The sequence below is a fragment of the Pyrgilauda ruficollis genome, unplaced genomic scaffold (genome assembly GCF_017590135.1).
Source record: "Pyrgilauda ruficollis isolate IOZ18807 unplaced genomic scaffold, ASM1759013v1 scaffold163, whole genome shotgun sequence".
NCBI lineage: Eukaryota > Metazoa > Chordata > Aves > Passeriformes > Passeridae > Pyrgilauda > Pyrgilauda ruficollis.
The window spans coordinates 44,492-72,347 of NW_024515098.1; the positions used below are offsets into that span (position 1 = coordinate 44,492).

The window sequence follows — 27,856 nt, forward strand, 5'->3', positions numbered from 1 at the left end:
TTTCCCATTGATATATTTGTAAAAACTTTTTTTTTTTTCCTTTACAAAAGCCGCCATTTTAAGTTTGAACTGGGCTTTGGCCCCCCCCCCCCCCTAATTTTTTTGTCCTACACGGTCTAGCAGCCCCCTTAAAAACTACCTGAGAGACCTGACCCTCCTTCCAAAGATGATACATCCTCTTTTTATTCCTAAGTTCCTCCAAAACCTCCCTGCCCATCCATTCATCCATTTGACTCAAGGACCCTTTAATTTCTAATCGGCAGCAGAAGATACCAGCATACTTCTTTTCAATGTAACATGTCTTTAACTTTTCAAGTTAGTGACTGCACAGACAGCATAAATCACCATTTGTTATGGTTAAATGGGCAGAGGTAGCAGACTGTCTAATTTTGTATGATGATATGGACTCAGTCAATCTAGTCTGATATGACCCTAGTGCTTCCTGCAGATTGCACCAATCTGAAATCACTCTCGTCTCATCCAGAAATTTCTCTGGATAATTTCTCATCCTCTCATCTCTTAATCCTGCCGTCCCGTACTCATTCTTCCTTAGCTGCAGCCACTCCAATTTTGCCATTCCAAAGCTAAAAGAAGGACAAGTAAATTTGTTTCCATCCTGTGGATAGCATAATTCAATATTGACTTTGCTGATGGTAGATCCATAAATGAACATCATGAAAGCACAGGTGAAGGAAACACTATTGGAACCAGGGATGTAATTTGACAAAGTTCTTTATAATCTTGCATAGATGTGATTGTGGTCAAAATAGGCTGCTTACTGGCCAAAATACTGCCCACGTATGATGCATGTCTTCATATTTCCCTGGTCTATTTGTATTCCTATCACATGGCTAGATCCACAGAATCATCAAGACTGCAAGAGACCTTTAAGACCATCTGTCAACATAGCATCATTTTAATCACCCCTAAACCCAAGTGCCACATCCAGATGCCTCTTTAACACTTCTAGAGATGGTACCTCCACCACCTTCCTTGGCAGCTTGTTCCAATAGCTAACCACTTCTGCAGTGAAAATAAAATTTCTTACTTCTAATCTAAACCTCCCCTGGCACAACTTAACATAATTTCCTCTCATCCTTTCACTTGAGGCATGGCAGAAGAAACCAACCCCTGCCTCAGGATGGCTTCCTTTCAGACAGCTGAGGAGAACAAGGAGCATGAGCCTCCTCTTCTTCAAACTAAACACCGCCAGTTCCCTCAGATGCTCCTCAGAAGACGTGTTCTAGGCTGTTCACCAGCTTCATTGCCATCCCCCGAACTCACTCCAAAATGTCATTTTTTAAGTGAGTGGCCCAAACCAGAACACTATGTGAGGTGTGGCCTTACCAGTTCTGAGTACAGGGGGACAATCACTTTCCTAGTCCTACTGGCAACACTATTTTTGGTATTTGGGGCCTGGTAATAAAAAATGTGTAAACATTCTAAGGATCCATGGTAGGAAATAGAAAACTGCTCTAGTGTAAATAAACTTATGACAGACACTAAGTCTACTGTCAGCACAAACTATAGTTCAATAAATATCTAAATCTACTAAAAATCAGTGCAAAAATTTTTTGAGTTTTTTTTTTTCTAATTTGACCATCCTCTTCTTAAATAACTTTGCAGATGTACTTAACTTCATGTATCATAATTAATTCCACTGATTTCAGTAGCATCACTCTCAGGTACAATTCAGATGCAACTTAGTATGCATCTAAATAACTGCAAGGCTTTCATTTGTTTTTGTCAAATTACACCAAAACATCCACAGCTGATATAGGTAAACACACTTACATTACATGACACTTCTTACTTTGTCAAGGGCTGCGTTTTCCAGTTTGTCTTTTGCAACTGATAGTTTTTGTTCCAGATCCGTTAGCTGTTGTGCCTGTGGGAATCAAGAAAAAAAGCTGATGCAATCTCCAATGCATTTTTTCATGTGAGAGAGCAAAGAACAGAAAATTTACAAGTAATATGTATGGGTTGGGTCAGATTTGCTTTTCCTGAGGAAAAAAAAAAATTATGGTCAAACGTGGTCCATTGATGTGAATGCAAGTTTATAATAATTCAATGTCAGTAGCAAAATTAATTCCATACTACAATACATTTAATATTATGCCATAATATCCCTCTGGAAAATTCAAGGTATTCAAATGATTTTAATAATTTTGCTCATTTGTCTGACTTCTGAATGCAATTTGAACATTATTTTGTAGTTTTAAACATTGAGATGCCAACATTAAGCTAACTGGGCATAAACAGACAAATTAGAAAATACTTAAACATTCCTACATACAGACACCTTACGAAATTATACTACCTACTAGTATACAAGGAGGTAACTCCAGATTTTTTTTTCTCCATGTCTTTCCCTGGAAATATAAAAGGAAAATTCACAAGAATAGCTAACTATGCAACTACACAGCAGGAAAGCATTTTGGGAGATTGGTGTTTGAAGTCAGGGTCAGGCTAGTGGCCTGCACCCTGAGTGGAAGGACTTCTGGCTCTAAATAATGTATCTGTCATTCATGGAGTGCAGGGGTTCAAAAGATGCTTTTAAACGTTCAGTAAATAAAGACAAATATTTTTCTCTCTCTTTGCCTAGGAGGTGTGTAAACCCAGCCTGTTCACTTGAAGGAAATATATTCTCTGCCAGAATTTCCTGTTTCAGGGAAGCAAATTCCTGCAGTTCTCAGCCTTGCAATTAGTGATATATTACTATTCAACCAAAAGGAATAAGGATTCTTTTTCTGTTGTACATGCAAAAAAACCAGCCTAGTCATTGTTTTCCCATTTTGAAAAGGGAACCATAGAGAAGGACACTGGACAAACCACTTTTCTCTTGGAAATTCTGATTAAATAAATATACATTTTGTGCATGCAGAATAATTGGACAAAATTATCATTTCTCAGAAAAAGAGTGACACATTTTTATTTCAACCCAATATTTGTTGAAATAAAAGTGCATTTTCCCTCAACACCATTCCATGCTCCCAGGTTTCTGGAGTTCAATCCAGCACGAGATTTTTTCCTTGACAAACCTTTCAAGATCTCCGGCATTCTGCTGATGGTAGCATAGCTTAATGGATAGCCACACAGCATAAATGCTGTTTAGTGTAAGTCCTATAAAGGTGGTTAACTTGGTTTCTGCTGGGGTAATGACACTCCTTCCAGCACATGTCATAGATGAGGTGATGAGCTTAGGCAAGCCTGTAGTCCTCAGCAGACAGCTAATGTGATGCTTACTAGCATTGGGCATAGACTGTACTACCAAATGAAATGCCAAAAGCCTGGAATTTTCAGTTCCCAACTCATGTAAAGAACTGCGTAGTTGCATTTTAAAACAGGATTAGGCATTCATTTTCAGATTGATCACCAGTCACAATTTCATTAGTCAAAACCAAACTTGCTTCAAAGTGGAAGTCAACTGCTTGCTCAGGTGTGGGAAAGTCTCTTGTGAATTGCAGTCCATAATTTGCACTGCATCACATTCCTTACAGCTAACACCAGTCACTGTCACAACACACATATCAGACCATTGGTTTGATCCTTTAACCTGGCAACAGAGAATTCACTTCACAAGTAATCCTTCTGTTTTAACAGTTTGAAAAATTTAAGTGGACTTATCACTGATTTACTAGAGAAAAAAATTACTAAGATGCAAGAAATGGTTAGAATTCAGTAACTTTTTGGATTTTTTCCTAAATATGGGATACAATATCACTCATAATAAACATGGCCACAAACAATGTCTGAAAGACTGAACATTGACTCTATGTGATGCGGAGACACTTCTCACAGAACTAGACCAAGAAATTTCTCACATCATTAGCATTTTTATATTGTTACTTGTTAAATTAATTTTCAGTACAGCTATACAAATTAATCAATTCTCAACTAAAGAGATTCAAGATTTGAAAAACTGCATAATTTCAATTGCCACTGAAAAGGAAATTACACAGAATAACATATGACAAATGTGAGGCTAGGATGACACCTCTAATAGTGTGTATTGCTGAAGAATTAGAATCACATGGAAGATGGTGAGGCTCATACAACTAGGCAACTTCTTCCTTCAGCACCGTCACAGTTACAGTTTAAATCAGTGGAAAACCAGAGCTACAGTTCTGAATTAGAGGGTGTCTGGTTTCCTTCAATACACGCATTACATAGGCATCTGAAAGTCTGGGTAGTTGACAGAAAGCAGGCAATGGTGGTTAGAAGTGACCACTGTCTTCTTCCTTGCTGGGGAAGGTCTGGTGATATAAAACACATTGAACTCAACGAAACGGCTTCCATATAAAAAATCAAGTAGGAGGAAAAGCACTTAAGCTCTTGAACAGATATCTTCTGTGACAAAGAATTACTATATTCTAGTAACACTGTTCACATACAGGAAAACATTTGTCGTTTATGGTGAAAAGTTATTCTTCCAAAGAACGGGTTTCAAATATATGAGTGAAGGTTTTCTGAATGCATCATTTACCAAGACTTATTCTCATTTTTCATACAACTGTCCTATGTTGATGGACTAAAATTTTCTGTATAACATTCATGTATATTTATTTCATTTCACAGAATACTGAGCAAATAGCTCAGTGATATCAATCCAACTGACACCAAGTAACACTAAAATTCTGGCATTAAAAATACATTTTGATGAACCATTCACTTGAAAGTAGTGATAGTTATTTACATCTCAGTACCAAATCTGCAGAATAATCTGAGGTGTTTTTCTGAAAGTTTTTGTCTGTCAAGGCTAAATTCATATTGCAACACTGCTGCTGCAATTTTGAAGTTTTTTAGGGAGCCTAAATGAACTAATATGGCTTTGATACTTAGTAAAGAAAAGGATGAACAACAGGAGTACTCAAGCCCAATTTTAATAAACTGCAAAGAGTCTTTAAAAAAAACTAGACTGGAAGAACTAAAAAAGTACTAAATTTGTCTTAGGTATTCTTATAGAATGAGGTCCTTGACAGGAAACAGTGTAATAAACAGAAGCCTTCCAATGCCTAACAGGTGCTTACAGGAAAGCTGGAAAGGGACTTTTTACAAGGACATGGAGTGATAGGACAAGAGGCTCTAATCTGAAAGAGGACAGGTTTAGATTAGATGTTAGGAAGAAATACACTTTCTGTTTTATTCTTTACTGTGAGGATGTTGAGGCATTGGCCCAGGCTGCCCAGAGAAGCTGGGGATGTTCCATCAGTGGAAGTGTTGAAGGCCAGGTTGGATGGGGATCTGCACAACCTGGTCTAGTGGAAGGCGTCACTGCACATGGCAGAGGGAGTTGAAACTAGATGGTGTTTAAGGTTCCTTCAAACAAAAACCATTCTCCTTCTATGAAAAACATCTTATTCATTCTTTGAGAGAGTTCACTGAGCAATTACTGTCAGTGAAGCACTCTTTCCTAAAAAGTCTCTTAAATGAATATACTAACCTTTACCTATTATGAATCACATTAGACTAAATGCTTACATGTCTTTGGAATAATTGCTTTGAATGTTCAAGAATTTATAACCTAATGTTATAATAATTTATAACTAATATTGAGTTGTTCATATTCCTCAAAGTAACTTGGAAGCAACAAAGTGGGGATGAGACAAGTTTTGTTATCTGAAAAAACGGTGGCTAGAAGCTTTATGCTTCTCACTTCCTTAGTCACATCCGAAAAAATAAAAACATTCAAAGGTTAGTTTGCTGGGTCTTTTTCCCCCAGAAAAGAGTAAGTTATAGCTTCACCCTAGAAGGATTCCTAAGATGTGCACAGACAAACATAGTCATGTTTAGGTTCTCTTTATTTCAAGGCATGATAAATTGGAATTTAATTTGATTATTTCAAAACTTATAAGAATGCTTCTAATTTCATGCAAGGGATTGTTGTTTATTAAGGGTAACATCACCACACATGCTAATTAGAAAACATGATTGTGATATTTAAAACACTGGTTAAATAGATTGAATATTCTCAACTCTGTTTTATCTCTGCACAGGTCTTAAATAAATGTTTAAGAAAAAAAAAATCTTTACAACTTTTATAATTGATTATATTTTCTAATGAGGACATATTTTACAATTGAAAACCATGTAACTGTAAACTTGGATAAATTATTCAATAAACACAATTCTTCTGTGTTTTTTCTATAAGCATTATTTGTATCTTACAAAAACAGGGAGTTGCTCTAAATTGCACCGTTTACTGTAACATAAGGTGTTAAATGTAAATGAGAAAAACACTTTTTGGACTCTATTGCATTTATTCAGGCATGCAGCCAAACCTAGATAATCAGTGGGCATATGAATTAGATTTCAAGCATTTACAACATGAAGAAAATTCAGTTTAAAATAGCATTTCTGCAAAGTCTTACAGCTTGTACATTTTATTAATGCTTATTACTCTATGCTTATTATTAATTCTCTCTATTAATAATGCTTATTATTAATTCTGTCTCTCATTTTTTATTATTCTGGATGTACATTAAAAAAAGGAAATAAGTCCTTTGTGGTTTTTATTAGCTGAAATTCTTCTTTTCCTTCCCCAGTCCTCATATAAAATTTGTTACCAGGAATGGAAAACTGCAGTTTGCCAGGGTTTCAGTATTTAGCTTTTAACTAAAGGAAAAACACTGATTTCTTGCAGAAAAACATTCAGAAGATGTGCATAAAGATGTGCACATCACTCACATTTGGGCCTGGTCTGCCACTTAATTCCAATGTGGGAATTTTCTTCCCTTAGATCAGGCCAGAGCACTGTACATTAGGCCAGAGCACCACACATTTTAGCATGAGTTGTACTTTACAATGGATAGCCCATCCAAACGATCACAACAACCTGATGCTCTTTCTTTTTTAAGTCAATCCTCTTTTAAAAATTATCTTGTTTAATAAAAGCACTGTGGGAGTAAGTATTTTAAAATTAAATTTAGGCATACCAGTTATGCTCTACACCACTGTCAGAAGTACACTAGAAACATTTATTTTATCTTTTCTTCAGAGAGGATTAGTTTACAACTTGCTCAAAGCTTCAGCTTTTTGGTTTTGGTGCTTCTTTGCAGGATTTGACCATTTCAGCAAATAGTATAATTCAGCCAGGAAAATATGGAACAAAGGAAACAAAACTACTTTATTGGCAGTATTACTTAAAAGTGTTTGTAAAGAGGTAATTTCTTAAAACTTCTCATTTCAAAATGTTCTGCTGCTAAGAAAGTAAAAGCGAAACCATGCAGTGACAGAATTCACTAACACGAGCATATTCATTATTCCAAACTGCCTGCAAATCAGCAACAATGAGCAACACTGAAATAAAAAAAAAAAACTCTACCCAAATGCCAAAATTCATTGTATTTCTTTTGAGGACAATGCTTTTATGCTGCCAATAGTCATACCTGAAAGGAGGTTGTGGGTGAGTTGGGGGCCAGTCTCTTCTGAGTGAGATGACTAGAGAAAATGATCTTAAACTGGGACAGAGGAGATTCAGATCAGTGTCCTGGTGCTGGCCAGGACAGGGATAATTTTTGCAGTAGCCAGGAGGGGGGCATGGCCAGGACTTGGAGGTTACTCAATATCACCTCAGATAATTTTGCAGGGACAGGAGATCTGGGATCCCTTCCAGGCTGGGACAGTGTGGTAGAGAGAGTGGTTGGGGGTTTCCATGGGATAAGTGATCTTTACGTGTACACTCTGTCTTTAGTATGGCTGCTGCTACTGTTCATTTTGTTATCTCACTGCTGTTTCCAATAAACTGTTCTTATCTCAACCCATGATCTTTACATTTTGTGCCTTCAGTTCTCCCCTCCAGTCCACTGAAGGAGAGAGGGAGTGCAAGCAGTGCATTATCTGTAACACTGAATTGGAGAATATAATTCCTAAACCATGACAATTAGAAACTAGAAAAAAAAAAAAAAACACTGTTAGGGTGGTTGGACTTTGGAATATGCTGCCCAGGGAGGTGATGGAGTCAACAACTCTGGAAGTGTTTAAGAGGTGCCTGGATCCAGTGCTGAGTGATATGGTTTAGGGGTTTAGTGGCTTAGGGATAATTGTGGTTGGACTGATGATGGTTGGACTTGATCTTAAAGTATTCTTCCAACTTTGATGATTCTATGATTCTAAGTGGGGACATTAAGTGATGCGGAAGTATCCTCTCAAATAATTTAATTTCTTTCTGATTTGGACCAAATGGCAAGGTATTCACAACTGTTTGCTAGGAAAAACACCCAGTTTGGAATAATACATGTGCTCCAGATTCAGACCCACTGTGTTCTTGGGCAACCACCAACTATATGAGGTTTAACAGGGGAAAGTGCCGGATTCTGCTCCTGGAATATGAAAACCCTGGATGTACATATGGACTGGGGAAGGCGATGGGGGAAATCAGTGTTGTAAAAAGGGACCTGGGGATCCTGGTCAATAGCAAGTTGAATGTGAGTCCACAGTGCCCTGGCAGCCAGGAGGGCCAGTTGGGTCCTGGGGGGCATCAGACAAAGTATCATCAGCTTCTTCCTCTTCTTCATCAGGTTTTCTCTAGACCAGCTGGTGAGATTGTCCCACTCTGCTCTGCACTGGTATGGCCTCACCTTGAGTCCCGTGTGTAGTTTTGGACACCACAATATAAGAAAGAGATCAAGCTATGAGACAGCGTCCAAAAGAGGGCTACAAAGACAAGACGTGAGGGGATGTCATGACATTGTGTCAGGGGAGGTTTAGGTTGTACATTGAGAAGGGCTCTTCACCCAGAGTGGCTGGACACTGGAACAGGCTCTCCAGGGAAATGTTCACAAGCACCAAGCCTGACAGAGCTCACGAAGTGCTTGGACAACACTCTGGGGCACGTGGCATGATTCTTGTGCATGGCTTTCCTGTGCTGGGCCAGGAGCTGGACTCTGATAATCCTTGTGAGTCAAAGTGTACTTCTGGCATTAGCATACAATCGTACAGTACCTTGGCAGCTGCTGTCTCAGCAGCACATAATGGCACATGTGGATCATGTACTACTGGATCCAACTTGTCTCATGGTAGCTTTTATCTAGATTTGTCTCTCACAGAAATGCAGACAAGCTATTTAAGACTGCAAAACCATCCAATGCAGGACCAGATCATTAAGGCCACATCCTCAGATCCATACGGAAATTTTTAAATGGGATTTTTCAGTTCATTTAAAAAGCTACAATTTTTCATGCTCAGTTATGTTGTAAAAAAATGTACTGACAATACCAAATAGACCTAAGTTACTAGGTACTGAAATTATATTCACATTTTTCATATTTATGTTCCCCAAAACTGCATTAAACCATTAAAAAATAGTAGAAAGATATTTGTTTCAATAATGATACCAATAAATTATGTTAATAGATAATCCAATGTTCTTACTGAGAAATATATATAACACTCGTCCACCTTCTTGTACAAAGATATTAAAAAATTCCTGTCCTGTAAGTGTTTTTTCAGCAGCAAGTTGAGTTTAGATCTTCAGGCCACTCCTGTGTTGTCACCATTAACATATTACTAACAATTATATATAGCACCATGGCAACAACATACAAATGCTAAATATGACATTTGAAACAAGAATATGCACCAATAAAAAGATGCCGATGTAAACAGTGACATCTACTTTTGTCCTCATTTCTGTTGGGACAGCTAATAAGTCTGTATTAGTATAATAATAATAATAATAATTTAACAATTATTATTAAATTATTATTAATAATAATTGAATTATTATTTAATTAATAAGTCTGTATAAATAGTTAATTTCTTCTCAGTGTAGATGGTACACTGCTGCATTTTGGATTTAGTTGTAATGTTGGTAACACACTGATGTTTTGGTTGCTGCTATGTAATGTTTATTTTTTGTGTCTCATGCTCTGCTAGCGAAGACGTGCAGGAAAAAAATAGCTAGAAACAGCAGAGCCATTACAAGGGCCATTTCCAGTGCTGTTACCATGACCACCACATCAGCCATCAGGGGAACAGGAAGAAGAGACAGAAACTTTTTAGAGAGCATTGTCTTATGTGAAGCCTTTGATAGTTATTGTCTCAAATCAATATGCTTAAAAAAGCTACCCATTAAATGTATAACAATGAGAAAGCGTCCTCTTCCAGACTCTGTCAGTTGTTATGTAGCATCATGAAGTCAGCCTGTAGCTTATAGAACTTATTATCCCTGACAGTGTGTTGCAACATCTCTGGGAAAAAAAAATCTCTCAGTATTTTGCATTGCATTTATGTTTATAACTGGTATTTTATAATAGTTTTTTAGTTTAGTTATGTCTTTCCTGCATGGTTCTAGTAAATTTTCCAAGGGAGGTTGCACAAGATCCAAATGCTGAAGAAACACACTGGATGAACAAACACACCACAGACTAAAGATCCTGTCTGAAAGCAAGAGAAATTGCAGTATTCTCTCAGGGAAGTTATACAACAGGCCAAAAAGGAAAATGTTCCCAATTTTTACTTATCATCTCCTTCGAAGACTGAACTACAGAAATTATATTTACCATTACAGGGCAATGTAAAAGCAGCAAGAAAGATAAGAGCATTCTTTCTGTGCACTAATTCACAAATAAAGTTATAGGAAAGTGACACTGCTTTTTGTTGTTGTTGTTGTTGTTGTTGTTGTTGGAAAGCTTTCTGCCAGGAAAATAGAAGTGTAATGGTACTTTGAACATAATGAAGAATCTTTAAAATCTGTTAAATTTTTCAAATATGCAAAGTCAGCTGAATTCTGCAGCTGATAATTTTAATATATGCAGATGCAAATCATGGGGGAAGTGGATGTACATATGTGAAATGGGGTGGTTTAGGATCAAGCCTAGTCACCAGCAGTATACAAATAAAACCGTATTGGAAAGCCTGAAACTTGCATCTGCATATATGTGCCAGCACAAAAAGTACTTCTGTAAAAGATTATCACAAATTTAAAATATTTAATAAATTATTACAAGCTTAGAAAGCAATCCTAATGTTTACACAAGTTCTCTGCCAAAGCAGGTCTTTGGTGGTTTTCTGCCTTTTTTTTTTTTTCCCTTTGTTTTTATTTTATTATTTCATTTCTTTCTCTGCATGAATTATGGAGTCTCATTGCCTTCATTAGAGAAATAAGTAATTTAAAATTTCGGGAAATCAGTTTACTGTGGCATGTAATTAACTTTGCTAATAGAGAAAGAAACACACATGGCATCAGTTTTACTTCAGCGGGAGGAATGGTACAGATATTTACCAAATCCAGTCAATATGATGCAAAAATAATTTCACATAGTTTTGCACTTGACTCTACCACAGCAAATTATTTAAATGATTTTCACATGTCAAATAATGACCTAATCTGTGTAGAACTAGGGTGTTTCAAAGAATGTGGAAAATAGTCTTGACTCTAAATTTGCAATAGTGATATGGTCCTTAGTTCTTTAGAGGCACTGAGCACTCATAGTACTTGAAACATTACTGAGGAGTATAAGAGTACTGAAGGTAAATTACAATCCTGTTCTTTGTGAAGCTGCACTTCAAAGAAACATGTGAGTTCAAGAGTATCATCATGGAAACAAGATAGAAGGACTATAAGGAGCAGCAGATGTTGCCGGGAGCCAGGTTCTCCACTACCCTCCCTCCTTGCTCCCTCTTCCACCCATTGCTCCTCTCTCCCAGTCATCCCCACTACAATCCCTGCTTGACTTCTGCTTGCCATTTCTATCTGCACACCTCTGTCTTTGCTGCTCCTGAAGCCACTGCTTCCAGCCATGCACCGGACTTGGCAGACATCCTCTAGTTTGACACTGTCAAATGGGCACTGGGTGGTTCTGAACACGTGAAGAAGCCTTAAGGACTCCCCAGGGCCAAGAGCAGATCTTTATTCAGTACACACCCACCCTGACCACAAGGTTTCAGCAGGAACTGATCATGTCTGTGTACCCAACTGGATCCCACATGGTTTGCTCCTCAGAAGAAGGTGCAAAATTATAAACCATGGCACTCATAGTAAATCCATCTACAGAATACATATTAGCAGTTACCTGACTTCTTGTAAGCTGATTAGTGTTTGTTAAGGTACTAAGCTGTTCTATTATTTGTTATAATAGCCAATCCTATTTGCTTGCTCATTTGAAGTCAAATTCTGCCATGGAACAAAGATTAAATACATTGGCAGGCCAGATGCTGTTAGTTGCTACTCACATTCAAACTTCTTCTTGTTTTTCCAGGGCTGCCTATCAAGATACTTTGTCTTAGAATTTGAACAAAAGGGAAAAGAGCTGAAGTGGTAGATCAAAAATGTCTGAATCTGTAACAAAAGCCTTAGAAAAAAGCAAAGATAGACTCAAACCATACCACTGAAGCATGGTCACCTTTTACATTTACAAGAGGAATTTCAATAATACAAGGTACTTGTACAAACTGACATTGGAAATCATTGTTTGATTTATTTTTATTCATCTCTTATTACTATCGTATATACACATTTGTGTTTCGTGAACAAAAAACCAAACTATTTTTAATTCTTTCCTATTTTAGTAAAACGTGAGACTTCTTCCAGGGCAATATAGCCTAATAATGGGAAGACAGTTAATGAAGGAGAAGTAATTTTAAAAAGAAGTGGTCTGTAATGCCTGAAACAAATGCAGACCTCAATCTAGCAAAGCACTTAAACTCAGAAGTACTTCACTGAATCAGGGGTTTAGGATGATAATTTAAATTATTGCAATTTAGAGTAGTGTCATTCAGAACTAGTAAGTACCTACTTACAAAGGCAGTGATAAAATTAAGAACATTCAGTGGAAAATTTTATTAATAATTTCTTGGCTTTCTCATTGTAATACAAAGCAAATTTCAACTTGGGTCAATTCTTTAAAGATAACATGCTGCACACTTTAAATCTGAAAAAAAGACAGAAGCTCAAATTGTAATTTCAGCAGAGATACTGACAAGCTCTATAGCCTTGGGTGCATGAATTAATTTTTGTGATGTTCATTACTTATCTGTTCCATGGCTTTATATCACATAGGGAGAGTTTTAAAAATATAAACATACACACATATGCTCCCTAATTAATCAGCTAGATTATAAAACACTTTGAAAAGATAAGTGTAAGATATGATAAAGAGGATATGATCTACCAATTCAATGGAATGTTAAGGAGAAAGCTGCCTTTTTTCCCATTTTCTCTTCCTCTCCCACTTAATCTCCAGAGGTCTAGCTCAGACCAGAGCCATTGACAGTAATTGGTACCAGAATTTAAGAAATAGTTTATTGATGTCAATTATGTAAAATAAAAATCAAACAATCCCTCCCTATTTGTTTTACATATATCTGCAGAATTGATTCCTTCAGAGAAAGCATTATTTTGATGGACAGGAACTGCAGCTTTCCTTCATGCCCTTTAGAAATCTAATAGCCTGCAGCGTACATCCTTCTGGTGAACTGCTCCAAGAAACTTGCAATGTTCAGTTCTATATGGAGAACAGACTTCCCTGAAATCCTCAGTAAGTCACACAGAAAATAAAATTTACTGGGATGGGAAGGAAGTGGAAGGGGAAAAGGTAAAAGTCCAGTAACGTGAAAGTAGCTAGCAGCCAGGATTTTATCCCAAACATTCATGCTGTGCCAACAGGAAGACTATCCATTCCATTTATCAGAAAGAGTAACAGCTTCATAAAACAGCCACAACAGCAATGCTAACATTAAATCTGTTATGTTTCCAGTATCAAAGCAATTAGAAATGAAACATCACCTGCTCTTGCCCAAACCTAGCAGCCTCTCTCTGACCAATCAGTGTCCTGGGTTACAATATGGGGTGTAACCAAAGTACCTATTCCACCACCACCAACATTGCCTTCTGATGAGCTGTTTAAGGTGGGTGGAGCACTGTTTCTCTATCTTTGCCATGACTCAACCATGAAGCAGCAGCCACCTGAGGGGTCATTTCTGCTAATGGGCCATCAAGGATTGCACAGAATGATTCATAGAATCACATCAGCCCACTGTGAAATTCCCCACCCTAGGGCAGGTACTGAACACTCCTGCCACCGTATAACCTAGGGTTTAGGACACAACAACACGTACCACTGGATTCCCAAGAATCACAAGAACTCTCCACCACCACCACCACCACCACCACTGGACCTCCAGAGAAGGACCAGACCTTTCCACAGCCTCACTGCTTTGACAAGACCACATCCATCACTCCAAAGGGACTGCAACCACCATTTAATTGGACTGCTACCACCACACTGACCAACAGGGTATCAGGTCGTGTTCTGACTTTGTCAGTTTAAAACCAGTGTTTCTGTACTATTGCCTTTATTGTAATTTTCCTATTAAATTGTAGCTCTGACTTGAAATCTTTCACAAGCTATTTCTGTGGGGTTCATTCCTCCCACTGGTTTACCTTCCACTCAGCACAAGCAGATACTTAAAAAACTTTCCAGACTACACCAAATGGCTTCTACTCTGCTTAGCGTGTCTGTCTTCAGACATGAAACACACACAAACAGGCACACTGAACCTGCCCTCCCCCATCTCATATGATTTAGGAGGATAGCATAAGGTTGCTGCTCCCTCTGCTTCACAAATCAAATTTTCTTGGACAGGAAAAAATTGATGAATAAACCTGCAAAAATACTTCTGGTTACATATAAAGGATATATTAGCAAAGCAGGCATTCAATCTCATATAGAATTGCACGCTGTCAAGAGATGTTTCAATTATTTTTATACAAATATATAATACATAGTTCTCAGTATGTGGGGCTTTGGAATCCACAAGTCATCAACATTTTCCATCTAAAGTTCTTAGAGTTTTTTTCATTAAATTAGATCATAGTTTACCTAGAAGGCAAGTAACTATCCTTATTTTGCAATAAGAGCATTCAGAGGAGAACCCACACTACCTAATTTGGGACCTACATCTCAGCTGGTGGCTCTAGTGTTCATTCATAATCAAGAACAGTGGGAAATGGATTTGTAGAGAGTTCTCAGGGCTTGACAGAAGGCCCACACAGTGTGTATCTCTATGCAAACTTTGAGACAAGAAATGCTGATTTAGAAATGCCATGGGATAGGACAGATGTTGTTGAGAGAGAAATGGAAATAGAAAAATGTTTCAAAAGATGGCCTTGCACATAAGACTGGATACTTTGAAGAAATAGAACAGTGAAAGATGCATTGTAGTGGGACCCACGAGGGGTAGTTTTAGATGATTGGCTTTAAGGCATCTAGAGCATGGCATGGCAAAAAGCTGACAGGCCAAGGAACACTTACAGTGCATTGTAGTTAGGAAATAGTTGGCTTCTGATTGTGATGGTGTGAATTATAACATCTGTATTGTCTCACCCTTCTCATCAGACTGAAAATGGCATAAAAGTTTTTAAAATGCCTCTCAGTTGCCCCATCTCTGGGTCAGGAAAAGGGTATTGTCCAACAAAGAACTATGCCTATTCAATGTAAATCAAGGACTTTAAGGTGTAATTCATGTGGTCAAATGTAGACATAGTCTTCAGAAGACAATTACTGAAGCAGTATTAGGAGAAGGTGGATTTCACTGCATGTATGTCAGTGACTTGCTGGACAGCCTTTCTGCCATGTTCCCTTGTTTATGTTCCTGTTTTCTTTTTCATCTTCTGTAAGCTTTTTTCAGGTGGGCAGTTCCCTTGCTAAGCATTAGAATACATCCTACCATAACTCAGATCCTTTTTAGGGATCATTGTATATTAGCATATTGAAAACAACAAGTAGATAATAGTGCTGAGCAATCCTACTGCTTCAGCCAAAGAAAACAAACTTTCACAGCAAGGCAAGATTAGAATTTTTGATCTTTACCTCTACTCAAGCTCTCCATTATACTGAATTTAAAGAAAGATGTGTTACTTTTTTTAATGCTAGATGGCGTTAAATGCCTAGATCTGTAATATACCTAATTTTGGTCTGTTTCTGTTTTCTGCTTTCTGATTTTGGTCTTATGTAGACCAGAAAAAAATGTCCCTGAAGAACCTTGGAATAAACCTATGCATTGGGAAAAAAAAGCAAAAAAAAAAAAAAAAAAGCAATAAAGCAAAAAAGCAAAAAAACCTACATTACTGTATATTTACATATTTACAGCACTGTATATACAACAGAGAGACAGTAGAGAGAGTTAAACACTTCCAGAAGACAATTTAGAACTCATATTGACATGAATGACTTGGTAAGTAATTCTAGATCTAGTCACTTTGAAGATGACTACTTAATCTCCATCCTTTATGCTGGGAATATATAAAAGGACTACTCCATTAACAGCCTTCAGTCAGGTGATCTGCATCTCTCTCCTTTTCCTTTCAACAGGGATTAACTTCTCCCTGTGTTAACAAGGACTTGATGCCCTTCAGCAATGTCTTTATGTTTTTTTCTTCCCTCCTTTATTTTAAAAAAAATTATTATTTTTTTAAAATGTGCTAGCTAGAACAGACTATTCATTTGGATTATTTAGGCAACAGACATTTCTTTTTTCTTAAATCTTCAGACCTAAGGAACATTACATTGCTCAAGCTTATCATAAACACAGAGATTTGCTTTAAATTTCAACAATACATGAATTTGCCATGGAGGAGTGCTAATTAAAGGAAAAACAAGAATCATCTGTAAAATATTATATCATTCAGTTAGAAAGATGAAAGACATGTTACAGAATGTAAGGACTAGGGCAATAGGTTTTATTCATCAGCAGTAACCTAGAATTTTGCTTTTTGGGAGCACAAAAATATAGGTATATATTTCTGAAAATGCACTATGGTATTATGGCTGTCTTGGTGTTTTGAGCTCTTTTCAGAACAAACTTATTCCTTAGAACTGCAATAATAAAGGCAGCTATCATATTTCTACTTTACTCCAATGCTATATTAACCCTAATACTTTAGCTAACTATAGTGAAATAAAACTTACCTTAAAAATCAAATCCTTTTTCCCATAACGAAGCTCTTTCAGCTGGGCTTGGATCTTTTTTGACTGAAAGTGAGGATAATCAAATCAAGTTTGGTTTTTTTTTTTAATTTTAAACATTAAAAAAAACATTGTGAATTCTGAAAACAGCAGAATCTAGAACAGATTTAAAATGCAGAACACCCCCCTCCAAATAATTTCAATTGCTTTTCCAGGTTCACAAGTCAAACCAACCAAAAGCACGGAGGCAAATGCAAAATGGCACTCACCTAAAGCACATACCTGAGTTGGTACTGTAAAGAATAGCAGCTGGGCTTACACAATTTAGACATGAGCTGTTATTAATACTTTCCATGAAGCATAACTGAAGGAATCACCTTCAAAGTCGACAATCTTATTCTTAGAAGTAAAAAGGCTCCATAGGCTTATACAGGTCTTTGTAAAGACCAGAGCATTCCAGGTGGTATCCAAAGGAATATACAGGCATAGTTATGCTTATTTATATCAGTTTAAGATGATATTTACTTTATATATTGTGAAACATATCCTTAAAGTAATTCTAACTAGTAGTCTATATATTGTTAATTTAAACAAAATAAATAGCAATGGGTTTTTTGTACTAAACCCAACTATCCAAGGAACATTATTTCACCATTCATCTAAGAATCCTCTCAAAGCAGTATTTTTTTTTAAATAAAATCCACAGTCCCAACTGATACTCAATAAATTTTCTTGTATTAATTAATGCCAAGTGTTTTGAAGTCCTTGGAACAATCCTTGTCTGTTTCACATTTACTGAAAGAGCATTCCATAAACATATTATATTACAAAAGCAGTATATCTTTCTTAAACTGGAATTTTTGGAAAGATTTCATCTCTTTGCAATTGATGCAGTCAAATTCAGTGACAGACTTTTGGAAAGAATCTAAAAATTTAGAACCTGCTTTAAATGTTTAAATAGTAAGGTGAAAATAGTTATGGTATTCTGTAAAATCTGAAACTAATAGCCAAGATCAGTCCAGCAGAATTCTTTGTTCAGTGACTTTATCCACTGTTACTTCATTCAATAGCACTGTTCTCTGATCTGGGCAATGCAATTATGCAATTAATTGAGCTAAGGAATATATTCCACACCACCTAAAAACCAATGAGAAAATGTTCACCAATTTTAATTATTCCGAGGGCTGTGTTTAATAAAATGTACAATTTCTGTGATATACAAGGTATCCTAACAGGCTGTAGAGGAATCTGAGAGTTACAATTAAGGTATAACTCATTTGTTAAATATGAAGCCTGTGATGAGATTAAGAGTCATAAAGCTAAATGCATTCAGTGCAGGTCAAAAGCATGTGTATGACCTGTAACTCTTTGTGATAAAATTTGGTTATTTTGCAAATTTTCTGTGCTTCAAGGGAGAGGACCTCTTAGTAGAGTCAGACAGATAAAATTACCATTAAACACAGGTCTCTAAAGTATAGAGTCTGGTAGCATTGTCCTGGCATGTGTCCCTTTCTGTGTCCTGGAAACCTCAGCATTTGCACCACTCTGCCTTCCTCTTTCCAAGGCCCTGACTTCTTGGAGAAGAAAATCCAGCCATGCTAAAACTGTGCAGGATCACAAGCATGCTCCCACTGATGCAACAAGGAATCACTCACTATCTGTGTCTCTGTCTGCATGCAGCCTGAGGTAGCAAAACGAAGCAGGAGCTTCCTGGTAGGCAATTCTACCCACAGAAGGTATTGGATATAATAACTGAAAGGATACTGAGTTCACACACTTGTTATGCTTGGTGAGCATAGTACTTAACTAAAAACAGAAAACACACAGTGTTTCTCTGGCTGGCACAACTTAACTGGCAAAATGACTGCAAAAAAAGGATGCTCCAGTAGCATTTCTGCTTGTTCCAATGGTAACATGCTTAACAGCTGCAAATTTGCCAGGATGATTCATAAAGTAAGAGATTCTCACACTTTGAAATACACTCACAATCTGCTGTCTTGACTATTACTTAATTTATGTTTCATTTTCTGAAGATCTCTGACTTCCAGGGCTTGTTACACTGTAATAAAATTAAATTATCCTTAAGCTTCATCCTTAGATGCAAATATTAAAAGAGACATAATCAGAGAAAATATCTTCAAGTTAATTACCAAAGGTTCAAATATTATGAAGCCAGGTGTGGTGATTTGACCCTGTCTGGATGCGAGGTGCCCACCAATGCCACTCTATCACTTCCCTCCTCAACTGGCCAGGGAACAGAAAATACAGCAAAAGGTTCATGAGTGAAGGATAGAGAGAGGTTGCTCACCAATTACCATCATGGGCAAAACAGACTTGACTTGGGGAAATTAATTTCATTTGTTACCATTCAAAATCAGAGCAGGATAATAAGAAGTAAAAGAAATCTTAAAAACAGTTTCACCCCTCTACTTCCCAGCTTCTACCTCCTCCACCTTCAGCAGCACAGGAGGGAATGAGGATTATGCCCCCAGTTAAGCACATTTCTGTTGCTGCTTCCTCCTCAGGGAGAGGATTTCCCCTGCTCCATCATGGGGAAACGTATTTCCACAGGAAACAGTCCTCTACAGACTTGTTCAATGTCAGTCCTTCCCAAGGGCTACATTTCTTTACAAACTGCCCCAGCATGATCCCTTTTCATGGGGTGCAGCCCTTCAGAACAGGTTGCTGCAGCATGGGTCCTCCATGGGGTCACAAGTCCTGCCAGGAAACCTGCTCCAGCACGGGCTCCCCTCTCCATGGACTCACAGGCTCCAGAACTGGTTTCCCACAAGGTCACAACCTTCTTTAAGGGCATCCACTTGCTCTGACACGGGGCTCCTCCACAGGCTGCAGAGTGATCTCTGCACTCCTGCTGGTCTTTCCGAAGGTTGCAGGGGCACAGCTGCTTCACCGCGGCCTTTTGTGCCTAGACTGCAGGGGAATCTCAGCTCCAGTGCCTGGAGGAGCTCCTCTCCTTCCTTCTGCACTGACCTTGGTATCTGCAGAGATGGTTCTTTCACATATTCTCACTTCCCTCTTCTCTGTCAACAATTATTACTGTGCAGTAACTTTTTTCTTTTTTAAATATATTATCTCAAAGGGGTTACTACCATCTCTGATTGCCTCAGCCTGGGCCAGTGGCAGGTTGACAGTGGAGCAGGCTTACATTGGCAGTGTTGGACATGGGAAGCTTCTGGAAGCTTCCCAGAATAAGCCACCCCAATAGCTCTCCCCAGTACCAAAGCCTTGCCTTGCAAACCCAATGCACTAAAAACACTTGAAAAAGAAGGGTATTTGTACAAAACTGCTGTTTTTTAAGCAGTAAAGAAGGGAAGAAAATACATGTGTATTCCTACCTACTGGCATGTTTGAGACCAATATTGGGGATAAAGGAAGATAACATTTTGAAAGACTTAAAAAAATACTCCTAACCCTATTATTTCCTACCTTTGAGAATTTATCAGAAACTTGACCAACTAAGAGTACTGATCTCTAACTTAAAAGGTAGAGTCTCTAATGAAGAAAATGCATTAAATAATCATTAGGAAAATTTTAGTACGGAGAAAATTTTTTGTGCTTTGGTTTCATTCTGGCAAGGTGCAATGACCTTAACAGAGATTATATATGCAAAAAACCCAGACTAAAGTAATGAGTAAATCAGATTCACATGTAATAGCTTTTTTTTTAAATGAAAAGAGAAATAAAGGGAATGCTCACATGAGTGCAGGTACTTCTACATTGAGGAATTTGCCAAAAATAAGGCTTTTGTATCATTGACTATCTATCTCACTCTTCAGTAGAGGGAGATTTCTTTCTCTTAGTTTCATAGTGACCCTTTTCTCCTTGAAATAATGAAACATTCTGGGAATCAATAATAATAGAGCTTTCCTGTCTCTATGTTAATTTCAAAACTGGCCTTTGGCAATTCCTGGCTTACTGCAGGCATGGAGTTCATGCAAATGAAATCAGTTTTATATAGGTTATATATGTATATATCTATAGAGTTCTGTCATAGGCACGCCCAGATGATTTTATTTGTCTAAAACTTGAGTTTGCAGCTTGCTTTCTAATACATTTCAGCTGCTTCTTGTGAAGTCACAAAAATTAGTTGGGATGACAGCACTTCAGGAACACTCACCACATAAGCATAATATATATTCTGTATTCTAGTCTATATGTATATATATATATATTCTTGTGTATATGTATAATACACCAGAACCTCAGTACAAAACACTTTGATGCAAACTTTTTGGGAACATTAGATTTAGAATAGAGAGGAATCTTCCTTACCTCTTCTGCATGCATTCCACAAAGCTTGTTTCCTGACAAGAGCTTGTTTTTGAGGCTTTTGTTCTGAGAATGGGACAAAAAAAACCCCAAAATAGTTTATTAGTAAGTGTTACTAAAATATTAAGGGACCCTCTAACTATTTGATCATACTGACTCTATTTTTTAATATGGATAACATCTTCAAGTCACCAACAAAGATATAAATAAAACAAGAGAGATTAATCAAGGCACAGCATTCTCTTACAGAATTCTTAAAGGCATTTGCATTAAAATTTGCTTCAACAGTAACAGGACTGCCCATAGAGACCTTCCCAGAACACTGGCAACTGAAAGCAATTTAGATTTAATAAGCTGAGGTACAAAAGGGCAGGAAAAAAAACCTCTAATCCTTGCTTGGTGTCAACTCCATAGCTCAGTATTATTTTCTGTAAATCATTTTAACACCTGAGTAACAGGGCCAAGGTCTCATCACTTGACCTTGATGATCAAAATCAAGGGGTGTTTCTGCTAAATTTTATAATTTAAAACTGCAAGTAACAAAACCAGTAGAAAGTTAGGTACCTGATAGCATTCTGCCTGCTCAATATGGTTTTCCATGTAGGAGTTTTAAATGTATTTCTTCTCATTTTCAGGGAAAATAACAAACCCTGACAAAATTAATTCTTCATAGTAATTATTTTTCCACTCCTCACTCATATTATCCCGTAACTGACAGTCAAGGCCGAAGATTTCTCTGCAGTGTGAACATCTTTTAAAACTGATCAAAACCATAAGTATTCTATGAGCAGATCTACAAGTGCTGAACATAACATGCTTAACACAAAAAAAAAAAAAAAAAAAAAAATTAAAAGAATACAAAACCCAACTATTCCTGGTTAATGAATTGCAAACATACAAACAGAAACAGAACCCACCACATTTCAGGAATGTATGTTTATTACTGAACAGCAATAGTTTTCCTGTACATTGTGCCTAAGAACAAGCTGTCATTAGAGCAAAAAATGTAATTCCATTCCAGTTCAAATTTAGGTCTGCATCCCACTGGAAGCTTTAATTCCACAATTAGAAACTTTGAGTTTCTCTTGAAAAAAAAAAACAAAAAAAACAAAAAAAAACCAAAAAACAAAAACAAACCTTTTTTTTAAGGCAAATGCAAAGAAACTAAAATTTCATTTGAAAACTCATTTTCATGATTCCAAAATAAGGAGGAGATCTGACATAATTTCACATTTCACTGTTGCTGGCTACCATGCAACAGTATTCATTACTGCAGAAACAATAAATTTTTCCCAGCTGTTTGACTTGGATGCCCATAGTTCTCTGATACAACAGAAAGGAACTAGGATGTTATTTTGAATGAGACAATCCAACAATCCAATCTTTCAAAACATGATTTGCAAAGAGCTGGATGTTGTTCTAGTAAGTGTAACAGTCAATTACCTCTTTTGGTTCTTTGTTTGAAAATTTGTGTTGTAACTCACCAAAGAGCAATAGCCTATTGTACTGACCACTACAGAAATTCAGAGTAAGACAACTGGCTCTGAAAAAAATGGTACTGTATAGCAGACACAAGATGAACAAAGGTAAACAAAATAAAAATCAAAGACATGAAGCACACCTGACTCATCTATTGCTCACCAGGGGTACACCAGAAGAACCATGCTGTATTTGTGAACACAAAGTGAATGTGTTTTGCACACATCTTAATGGTTTCACATAAAGATCAGCATCACCTTTTGGAATGACATTAAAACAGATATGCCAAAGGCACTGTTTCATTAGGGACTTGTGCTTAATTAACTCAGGATATCAAGTAATTCTTTTGGTTTGACTAACTCATTATCCTCCACTCCCTCCACAGACTAGTGACGGTCGGTTCAGTAGCACTCTGTCCATATTTCAGAAGCAAAGAAAGAATGAATTGTAATCACTACATTTTTATACATTTATCTTCCTTTTGCCCAGTATAAACTATTGTAAGAAATAACTTCTACTAATACATTAATCTTTTGTAAGTAATTTCTACATAGGCTATTTGGGAACACCATGCAGTAACCCAGAATGTGAAAAACTGTGCGGCAACAGGACACACAATGTACTAGACAGTTGTCACAATTTCCACATTTTGTGCCAAATAAACCTGGCACAAGTATATAGTTATATATATACAGAACTTGTCCAAAAACAAAACATGATGAAAATATTCAAAGTTAGGAGATGGACTCAATTTTTGAGATTTAGCTAGGTTTAACATGATTTCCTGATTCTGTCTCATTATCCAATCTATTTGCAACAAAAACACCCAGCAGGGTTATCAGAATGCAAGGAAAATAGTCCTGATTTGATCTCAACTTAATAATGTTTCTAGAAATGAGAGCAAGCACTAAAAGTTAATATTATCCAGAGTATAATAAGTAGGAGATTTTCAGAAGTAGATGACAACTTCTTGGCCACAATTTGGGTGATTTTACATGACTTCACAAATCACATATCACTGTTGAAAAAAGCTTTGCATCCTGATTAATAGTACAATTCTGAATTAAAATATTTTTTCTTCTGAAAGAAGTCTAATCAGGTACATATTCTGAAAGAATAAGCCCCATTTGCTAGAAAGGTGCTATTCAAAGCCATATTAATTAATCAATGAAATTTTAAATTTACAAAGGCCTGTTGATTCAGTACAGAAGTTCTGACTTCTAAGACATACACGGATTAAAGATTATGCTCATTTTCTTAAGAAGCATCCCTCAAAGAGCAAGAACAAATAAACTAATCTGAATTTTATGCAGTTTTAACTTCAAATATTTCATTTGTAATTAAGTACTTCAATGGAGAAGATTCTGGACATTTCAGTCTGAAAAATAAGAAATGAAGTGTCTGTAAATATATCTTTAGCATTCAATTTTAAAATTATATAAAATAATTTAGGAATGGCCTTCTAGACTTGGAGTTAAAATATCATTATATTCAAAGTAAATAGGTATTTTAATGCATTTGAACATCTTCAAAAGCTTATAGCAAAAGCTGTAAGCTGGAGCACTTGCATACAATCATATCATTCAGCCAAGTTACTCTTGTACCCAATTCCTACTCTATGAAATCTTTTAGCTCATCTGCACCATTTACACCAATAGTTTCAGTGCATTCGAAAATTAAGGTGCAAAAACTTGCTGTCAGTGTTTGCCTCACGGGCAAGAACCCTGCTGTCTCTTCCCATGTGCTCTTACTGTCCTGGACCTACGCTCAGTAACACCACGCGAGTCCAGCGTCCATTCCTTGTCCACTGTGAGAGACCGAAATGTTACGGCTAATGGCTTAAACTTTGTTATGAAGGACTTGTTGCCCACGATGCCAAAACTGTGTAAAGAATCTGCTACCACCAAAGCCCAAGCCTTCCTGAATATGCCTCCTGATGGAACTGTGGACTGAGAGTTAAGCTGCCTAATGGAACATAAGGTGAAGGTGACACTGCTATCCAGTTACCTCAGGTCTAGGTAGAAGAAAACAAGGCTGAGGGAGAACGTATCCACAAGAAAGCCAGACCCAGCAGCTCTGCTGAAAATCAGCTCTGGCTGGGCTCAGGGTGGGGGAGGCCATAGCCCCCAGGCTCATCTGCTGAGGCCAGGTTTGCACACACTCCCTGCCCAACCAAACGGGGAGGAGGAGAGTTTTGGGTGTGTGGCATAACCTCTGGTGAGAGGCAGTGAACACCCATCCCCTCTTACAACAAACCAGCTCCGTTGTAAGCCCCCCTGTATCCTGGGAAGGCAACATGCAAGTGGAACATTCATGTGAAGGCAGCTGAGGGGGTGTCACAAGCCATCAAACACCCCTGAAGTGCCCTCCAGAGTAATTCCTGAGGCCTTGCACAGGATGACTGCACATGATGCAACAGATCCAGAGTCTCTGTTGCATGAGACACTGTCAAGCTTGCCCTCCCAGTGCATTCCCACCTGGCCCAAACCATATATAAATCCACTGAACTCTGTGTTTTGTGGGACCCTCAACACCAAGAAGACCAGAAGAAAAGGATCAATGGAATGCTGTTGAGGTCTACAGTGGTAAGTTTTTCTCCTTAATCTGTCTTTCTGTCACTCTCTTTCTCTCCTCTACCTTTTTCTATTTCTTTGTATCTCTCTCTATTTACCTCATATTTACTATTAATAAAAATCCATACTATTGACTTGGGCATATGGTCTCATTTGTACCTTAATTTGGACAGAGGCATCTCTCTAACAGTTTTAATAACTAGATTGTAACAGCCCACAGAAGTCAGAACTCTTAAAGACAACTTGCTAAACTTGTAAATATGTTCTTCACAGAGCTTCCATACTGAAAATAAACAGCTTTCTGCCACAGTCCCTAGGCATTTTTTTTTCCTTTTCTCTTACAGTGGCATAACATTCCTATATGTTGTTAGGGTTCTGATAATATTTTCAAAATGTGAGACTAGACTTAATGAAAGATATGTTCATTATATATAATCATTGACTTTATCTATGTTGCCTAAAGCTCTACCTCCAATATAAAAGCATAGAAAAGAAGCTGTAGTGTCATACTTGTTTTGTCAACATGCCTTTGGAACCTGAAGAAAAAAAAAAAATCCTTGCTTTCTGGCTACAAGGGTATATGTTCCTTTCTCTTCCTAACTTTGGAAAATAAACCTTTCTCTTCTGCATCTGTTTTCCTGAATCAAATGCCAGTAGGCTGGCCAAATAAACATGTAACACCTCAAGACCTTCACCCATGTTTTCAAAAAAGCAGCATTTCCTACCGTAACAGACTGAGCATTCCCCCTCTCTAGAGAAGAGGGAGAGATTGTGACTACTTTAGCATTCTTAAAAAACAATAACTGTGATGCCAATCTGAAAACCTGGACAAAGGCTTACAAAGAAAAGCACTAACTATACACTTGAAAGCTCAATAAAACCACTTTTACAGTTGCAGTTTTAGTTAGTTCCTTTTCTGCAAATAAGTTTTGTAAAAAACATTAAATCATTATGCAGCTATACACGCGGCATATTGTGTTTTTTATAATTTCTCCATCTGATTTTAGCATATATAGTAAAAACCTCAACAGTCACAGTTTATAGGCATTGTTAACAGTGACAAACTACCCCTAGATCCAGTTTAGAGGGGTTTATTATCACTGTATCACGCAAACTGAGTAAATGTGAAGTTAGGGTGATTAACATTTATCTGGTGAATCATACATTCTACTAACAGAAGGCTAAACTTACACCTCCAAAGTGAAAGTTACAAAATTTCAGATGTCATTTTTTGAAGTTAGTTTATCTTGATTCCTGGTCACACAATGAGTGCTTTAATACTTTTATGTTAGATTTTATTATCTGAAATACCTGTATTACCTATTTGAATCTGCATCAGGATTTAAACCCAGAATGAACAAACCTAGACATCATCAGTACAAAGCAACTGAAAGCACAAGACATAAAGTATGTTCAAGCAAAGACAATCACATTCTCTCTCAGAAAATTATTCTCAGCAATTCAATTCAGACACTGTATCTGAGCTCTGACATTATTTTTGTTGTGTAAAAGATAAATTTGCCTCTCCTTCCCCTTGATAAATAGTGCAAATCCAACCATGCCAAGCACCTGCTCATCATTTAAACCTTTCTCTCTTATGCACAATACATTAAAAAACCATACAAACACAAAAACACAAAAAAACACCCTGGACTCTGGTCAGCAGGAGTGTCAGGGCCAACTGCCAAGATGAATGGTTTCCCATCTCCTGTGAAGCCAGAGTTGTTCACTGTGCCTTTAGCACAGAAATCAGAAGACATCAATAGACTAAAATCACGTAACCGGATTTATCTGATATCAATGTATTGGTATCCAGTTTGCTTTGGATATTAGTTTTATATTTTACAATGATGAAAAATGTTTTCTATCTCATGAAACAGTGCTTTAATCCCAGCAGGGTTGGCTAAGCCCTTCATCTTTCTGAGACAGATAAATTGAGTTTTCAATACTTAAGTTTATTAGTTAAGAGCCTTAGAACTGTTTTTCTACCTTTCATTATGGTCAGTGAAGACACCATGACTTTTTGTAAAGGGTGTTTGCCTTGACATTCTTGAGCATGCTTAAGTTTTTTTTCCTCACAGTTTTTTGACGGCCAAGTGTGTCAAAGAGCTGAAAGACTCTGCCCCATCAATGAATATTAGTAGTGAAGATGCATATATATACATATGTAGTATTGCATTTTGTTTAAATGGTATGCCCTGTCTCACCCCTCCAAAATGTATGGTGTATTCTAAGCCTGTGGTCCTGCCCTGAACCATCCTGTACCTGTCATCCCATTGGCCCAATGTGATTCCGCGCCCACTTCAATCTCCCTCTTAAACTGTGCTAAGAAATCAGATGCTCTCTCAGCCTTTTCCCTCTCTTAGCCCCATTTCTCCCCTCTTGGCCCCTCTTGGCCCTCCCCTAGGCCCTTTCCCTCTCCCCCTCCCTCCCCCTTTCCCCTCCTCCTTCAGTAGCCACCATGCTCCCAGGGATGGGATCCCAAATAAACCCTCATCTAATCGGGATCCCAAATAAACCCTCATCTAATCAGCACCCTCAGAAGCCGTGTGGAGTCTCCTTGCCTGCCTGCTGCTGACAGTGAACTCTCAGCTTAGGGGGCTTTTC

At 37.4% G+C, this 27,856-nt stretch overlaps 1 protein-coding gene across 1 annotated transcript in view; it reads right to left on the reverse strand.

Moving 5' to 3' along the window:
- Positions 1–27,856, reverse strand: part of LUZP2 (leucine zipper protein 2) — a 153,324-nt gene that overhangs the window by 34,785 nt on the left and 90,683 nt on the right. Inside the window, exons 6-8 of the mRNA XM_041463263.1 lie at positions 21,201–21,263; positions 16,911–16,973; positions 1,814–1,888 (exon numbers count right to left, since the gene is read on the reverse strand). Of these exons, the coding sequence (XP_041319197.1) occupies positions 1,814–1,888; positions 16,911–16,973; positions 21,201–21,263 (201 nt within the window). The remainder of the gene's footprint in view (positions 1–1,813; positions 1,889–16,910; positions 16,974–21,200; positions 21,264–27,856) is intronic.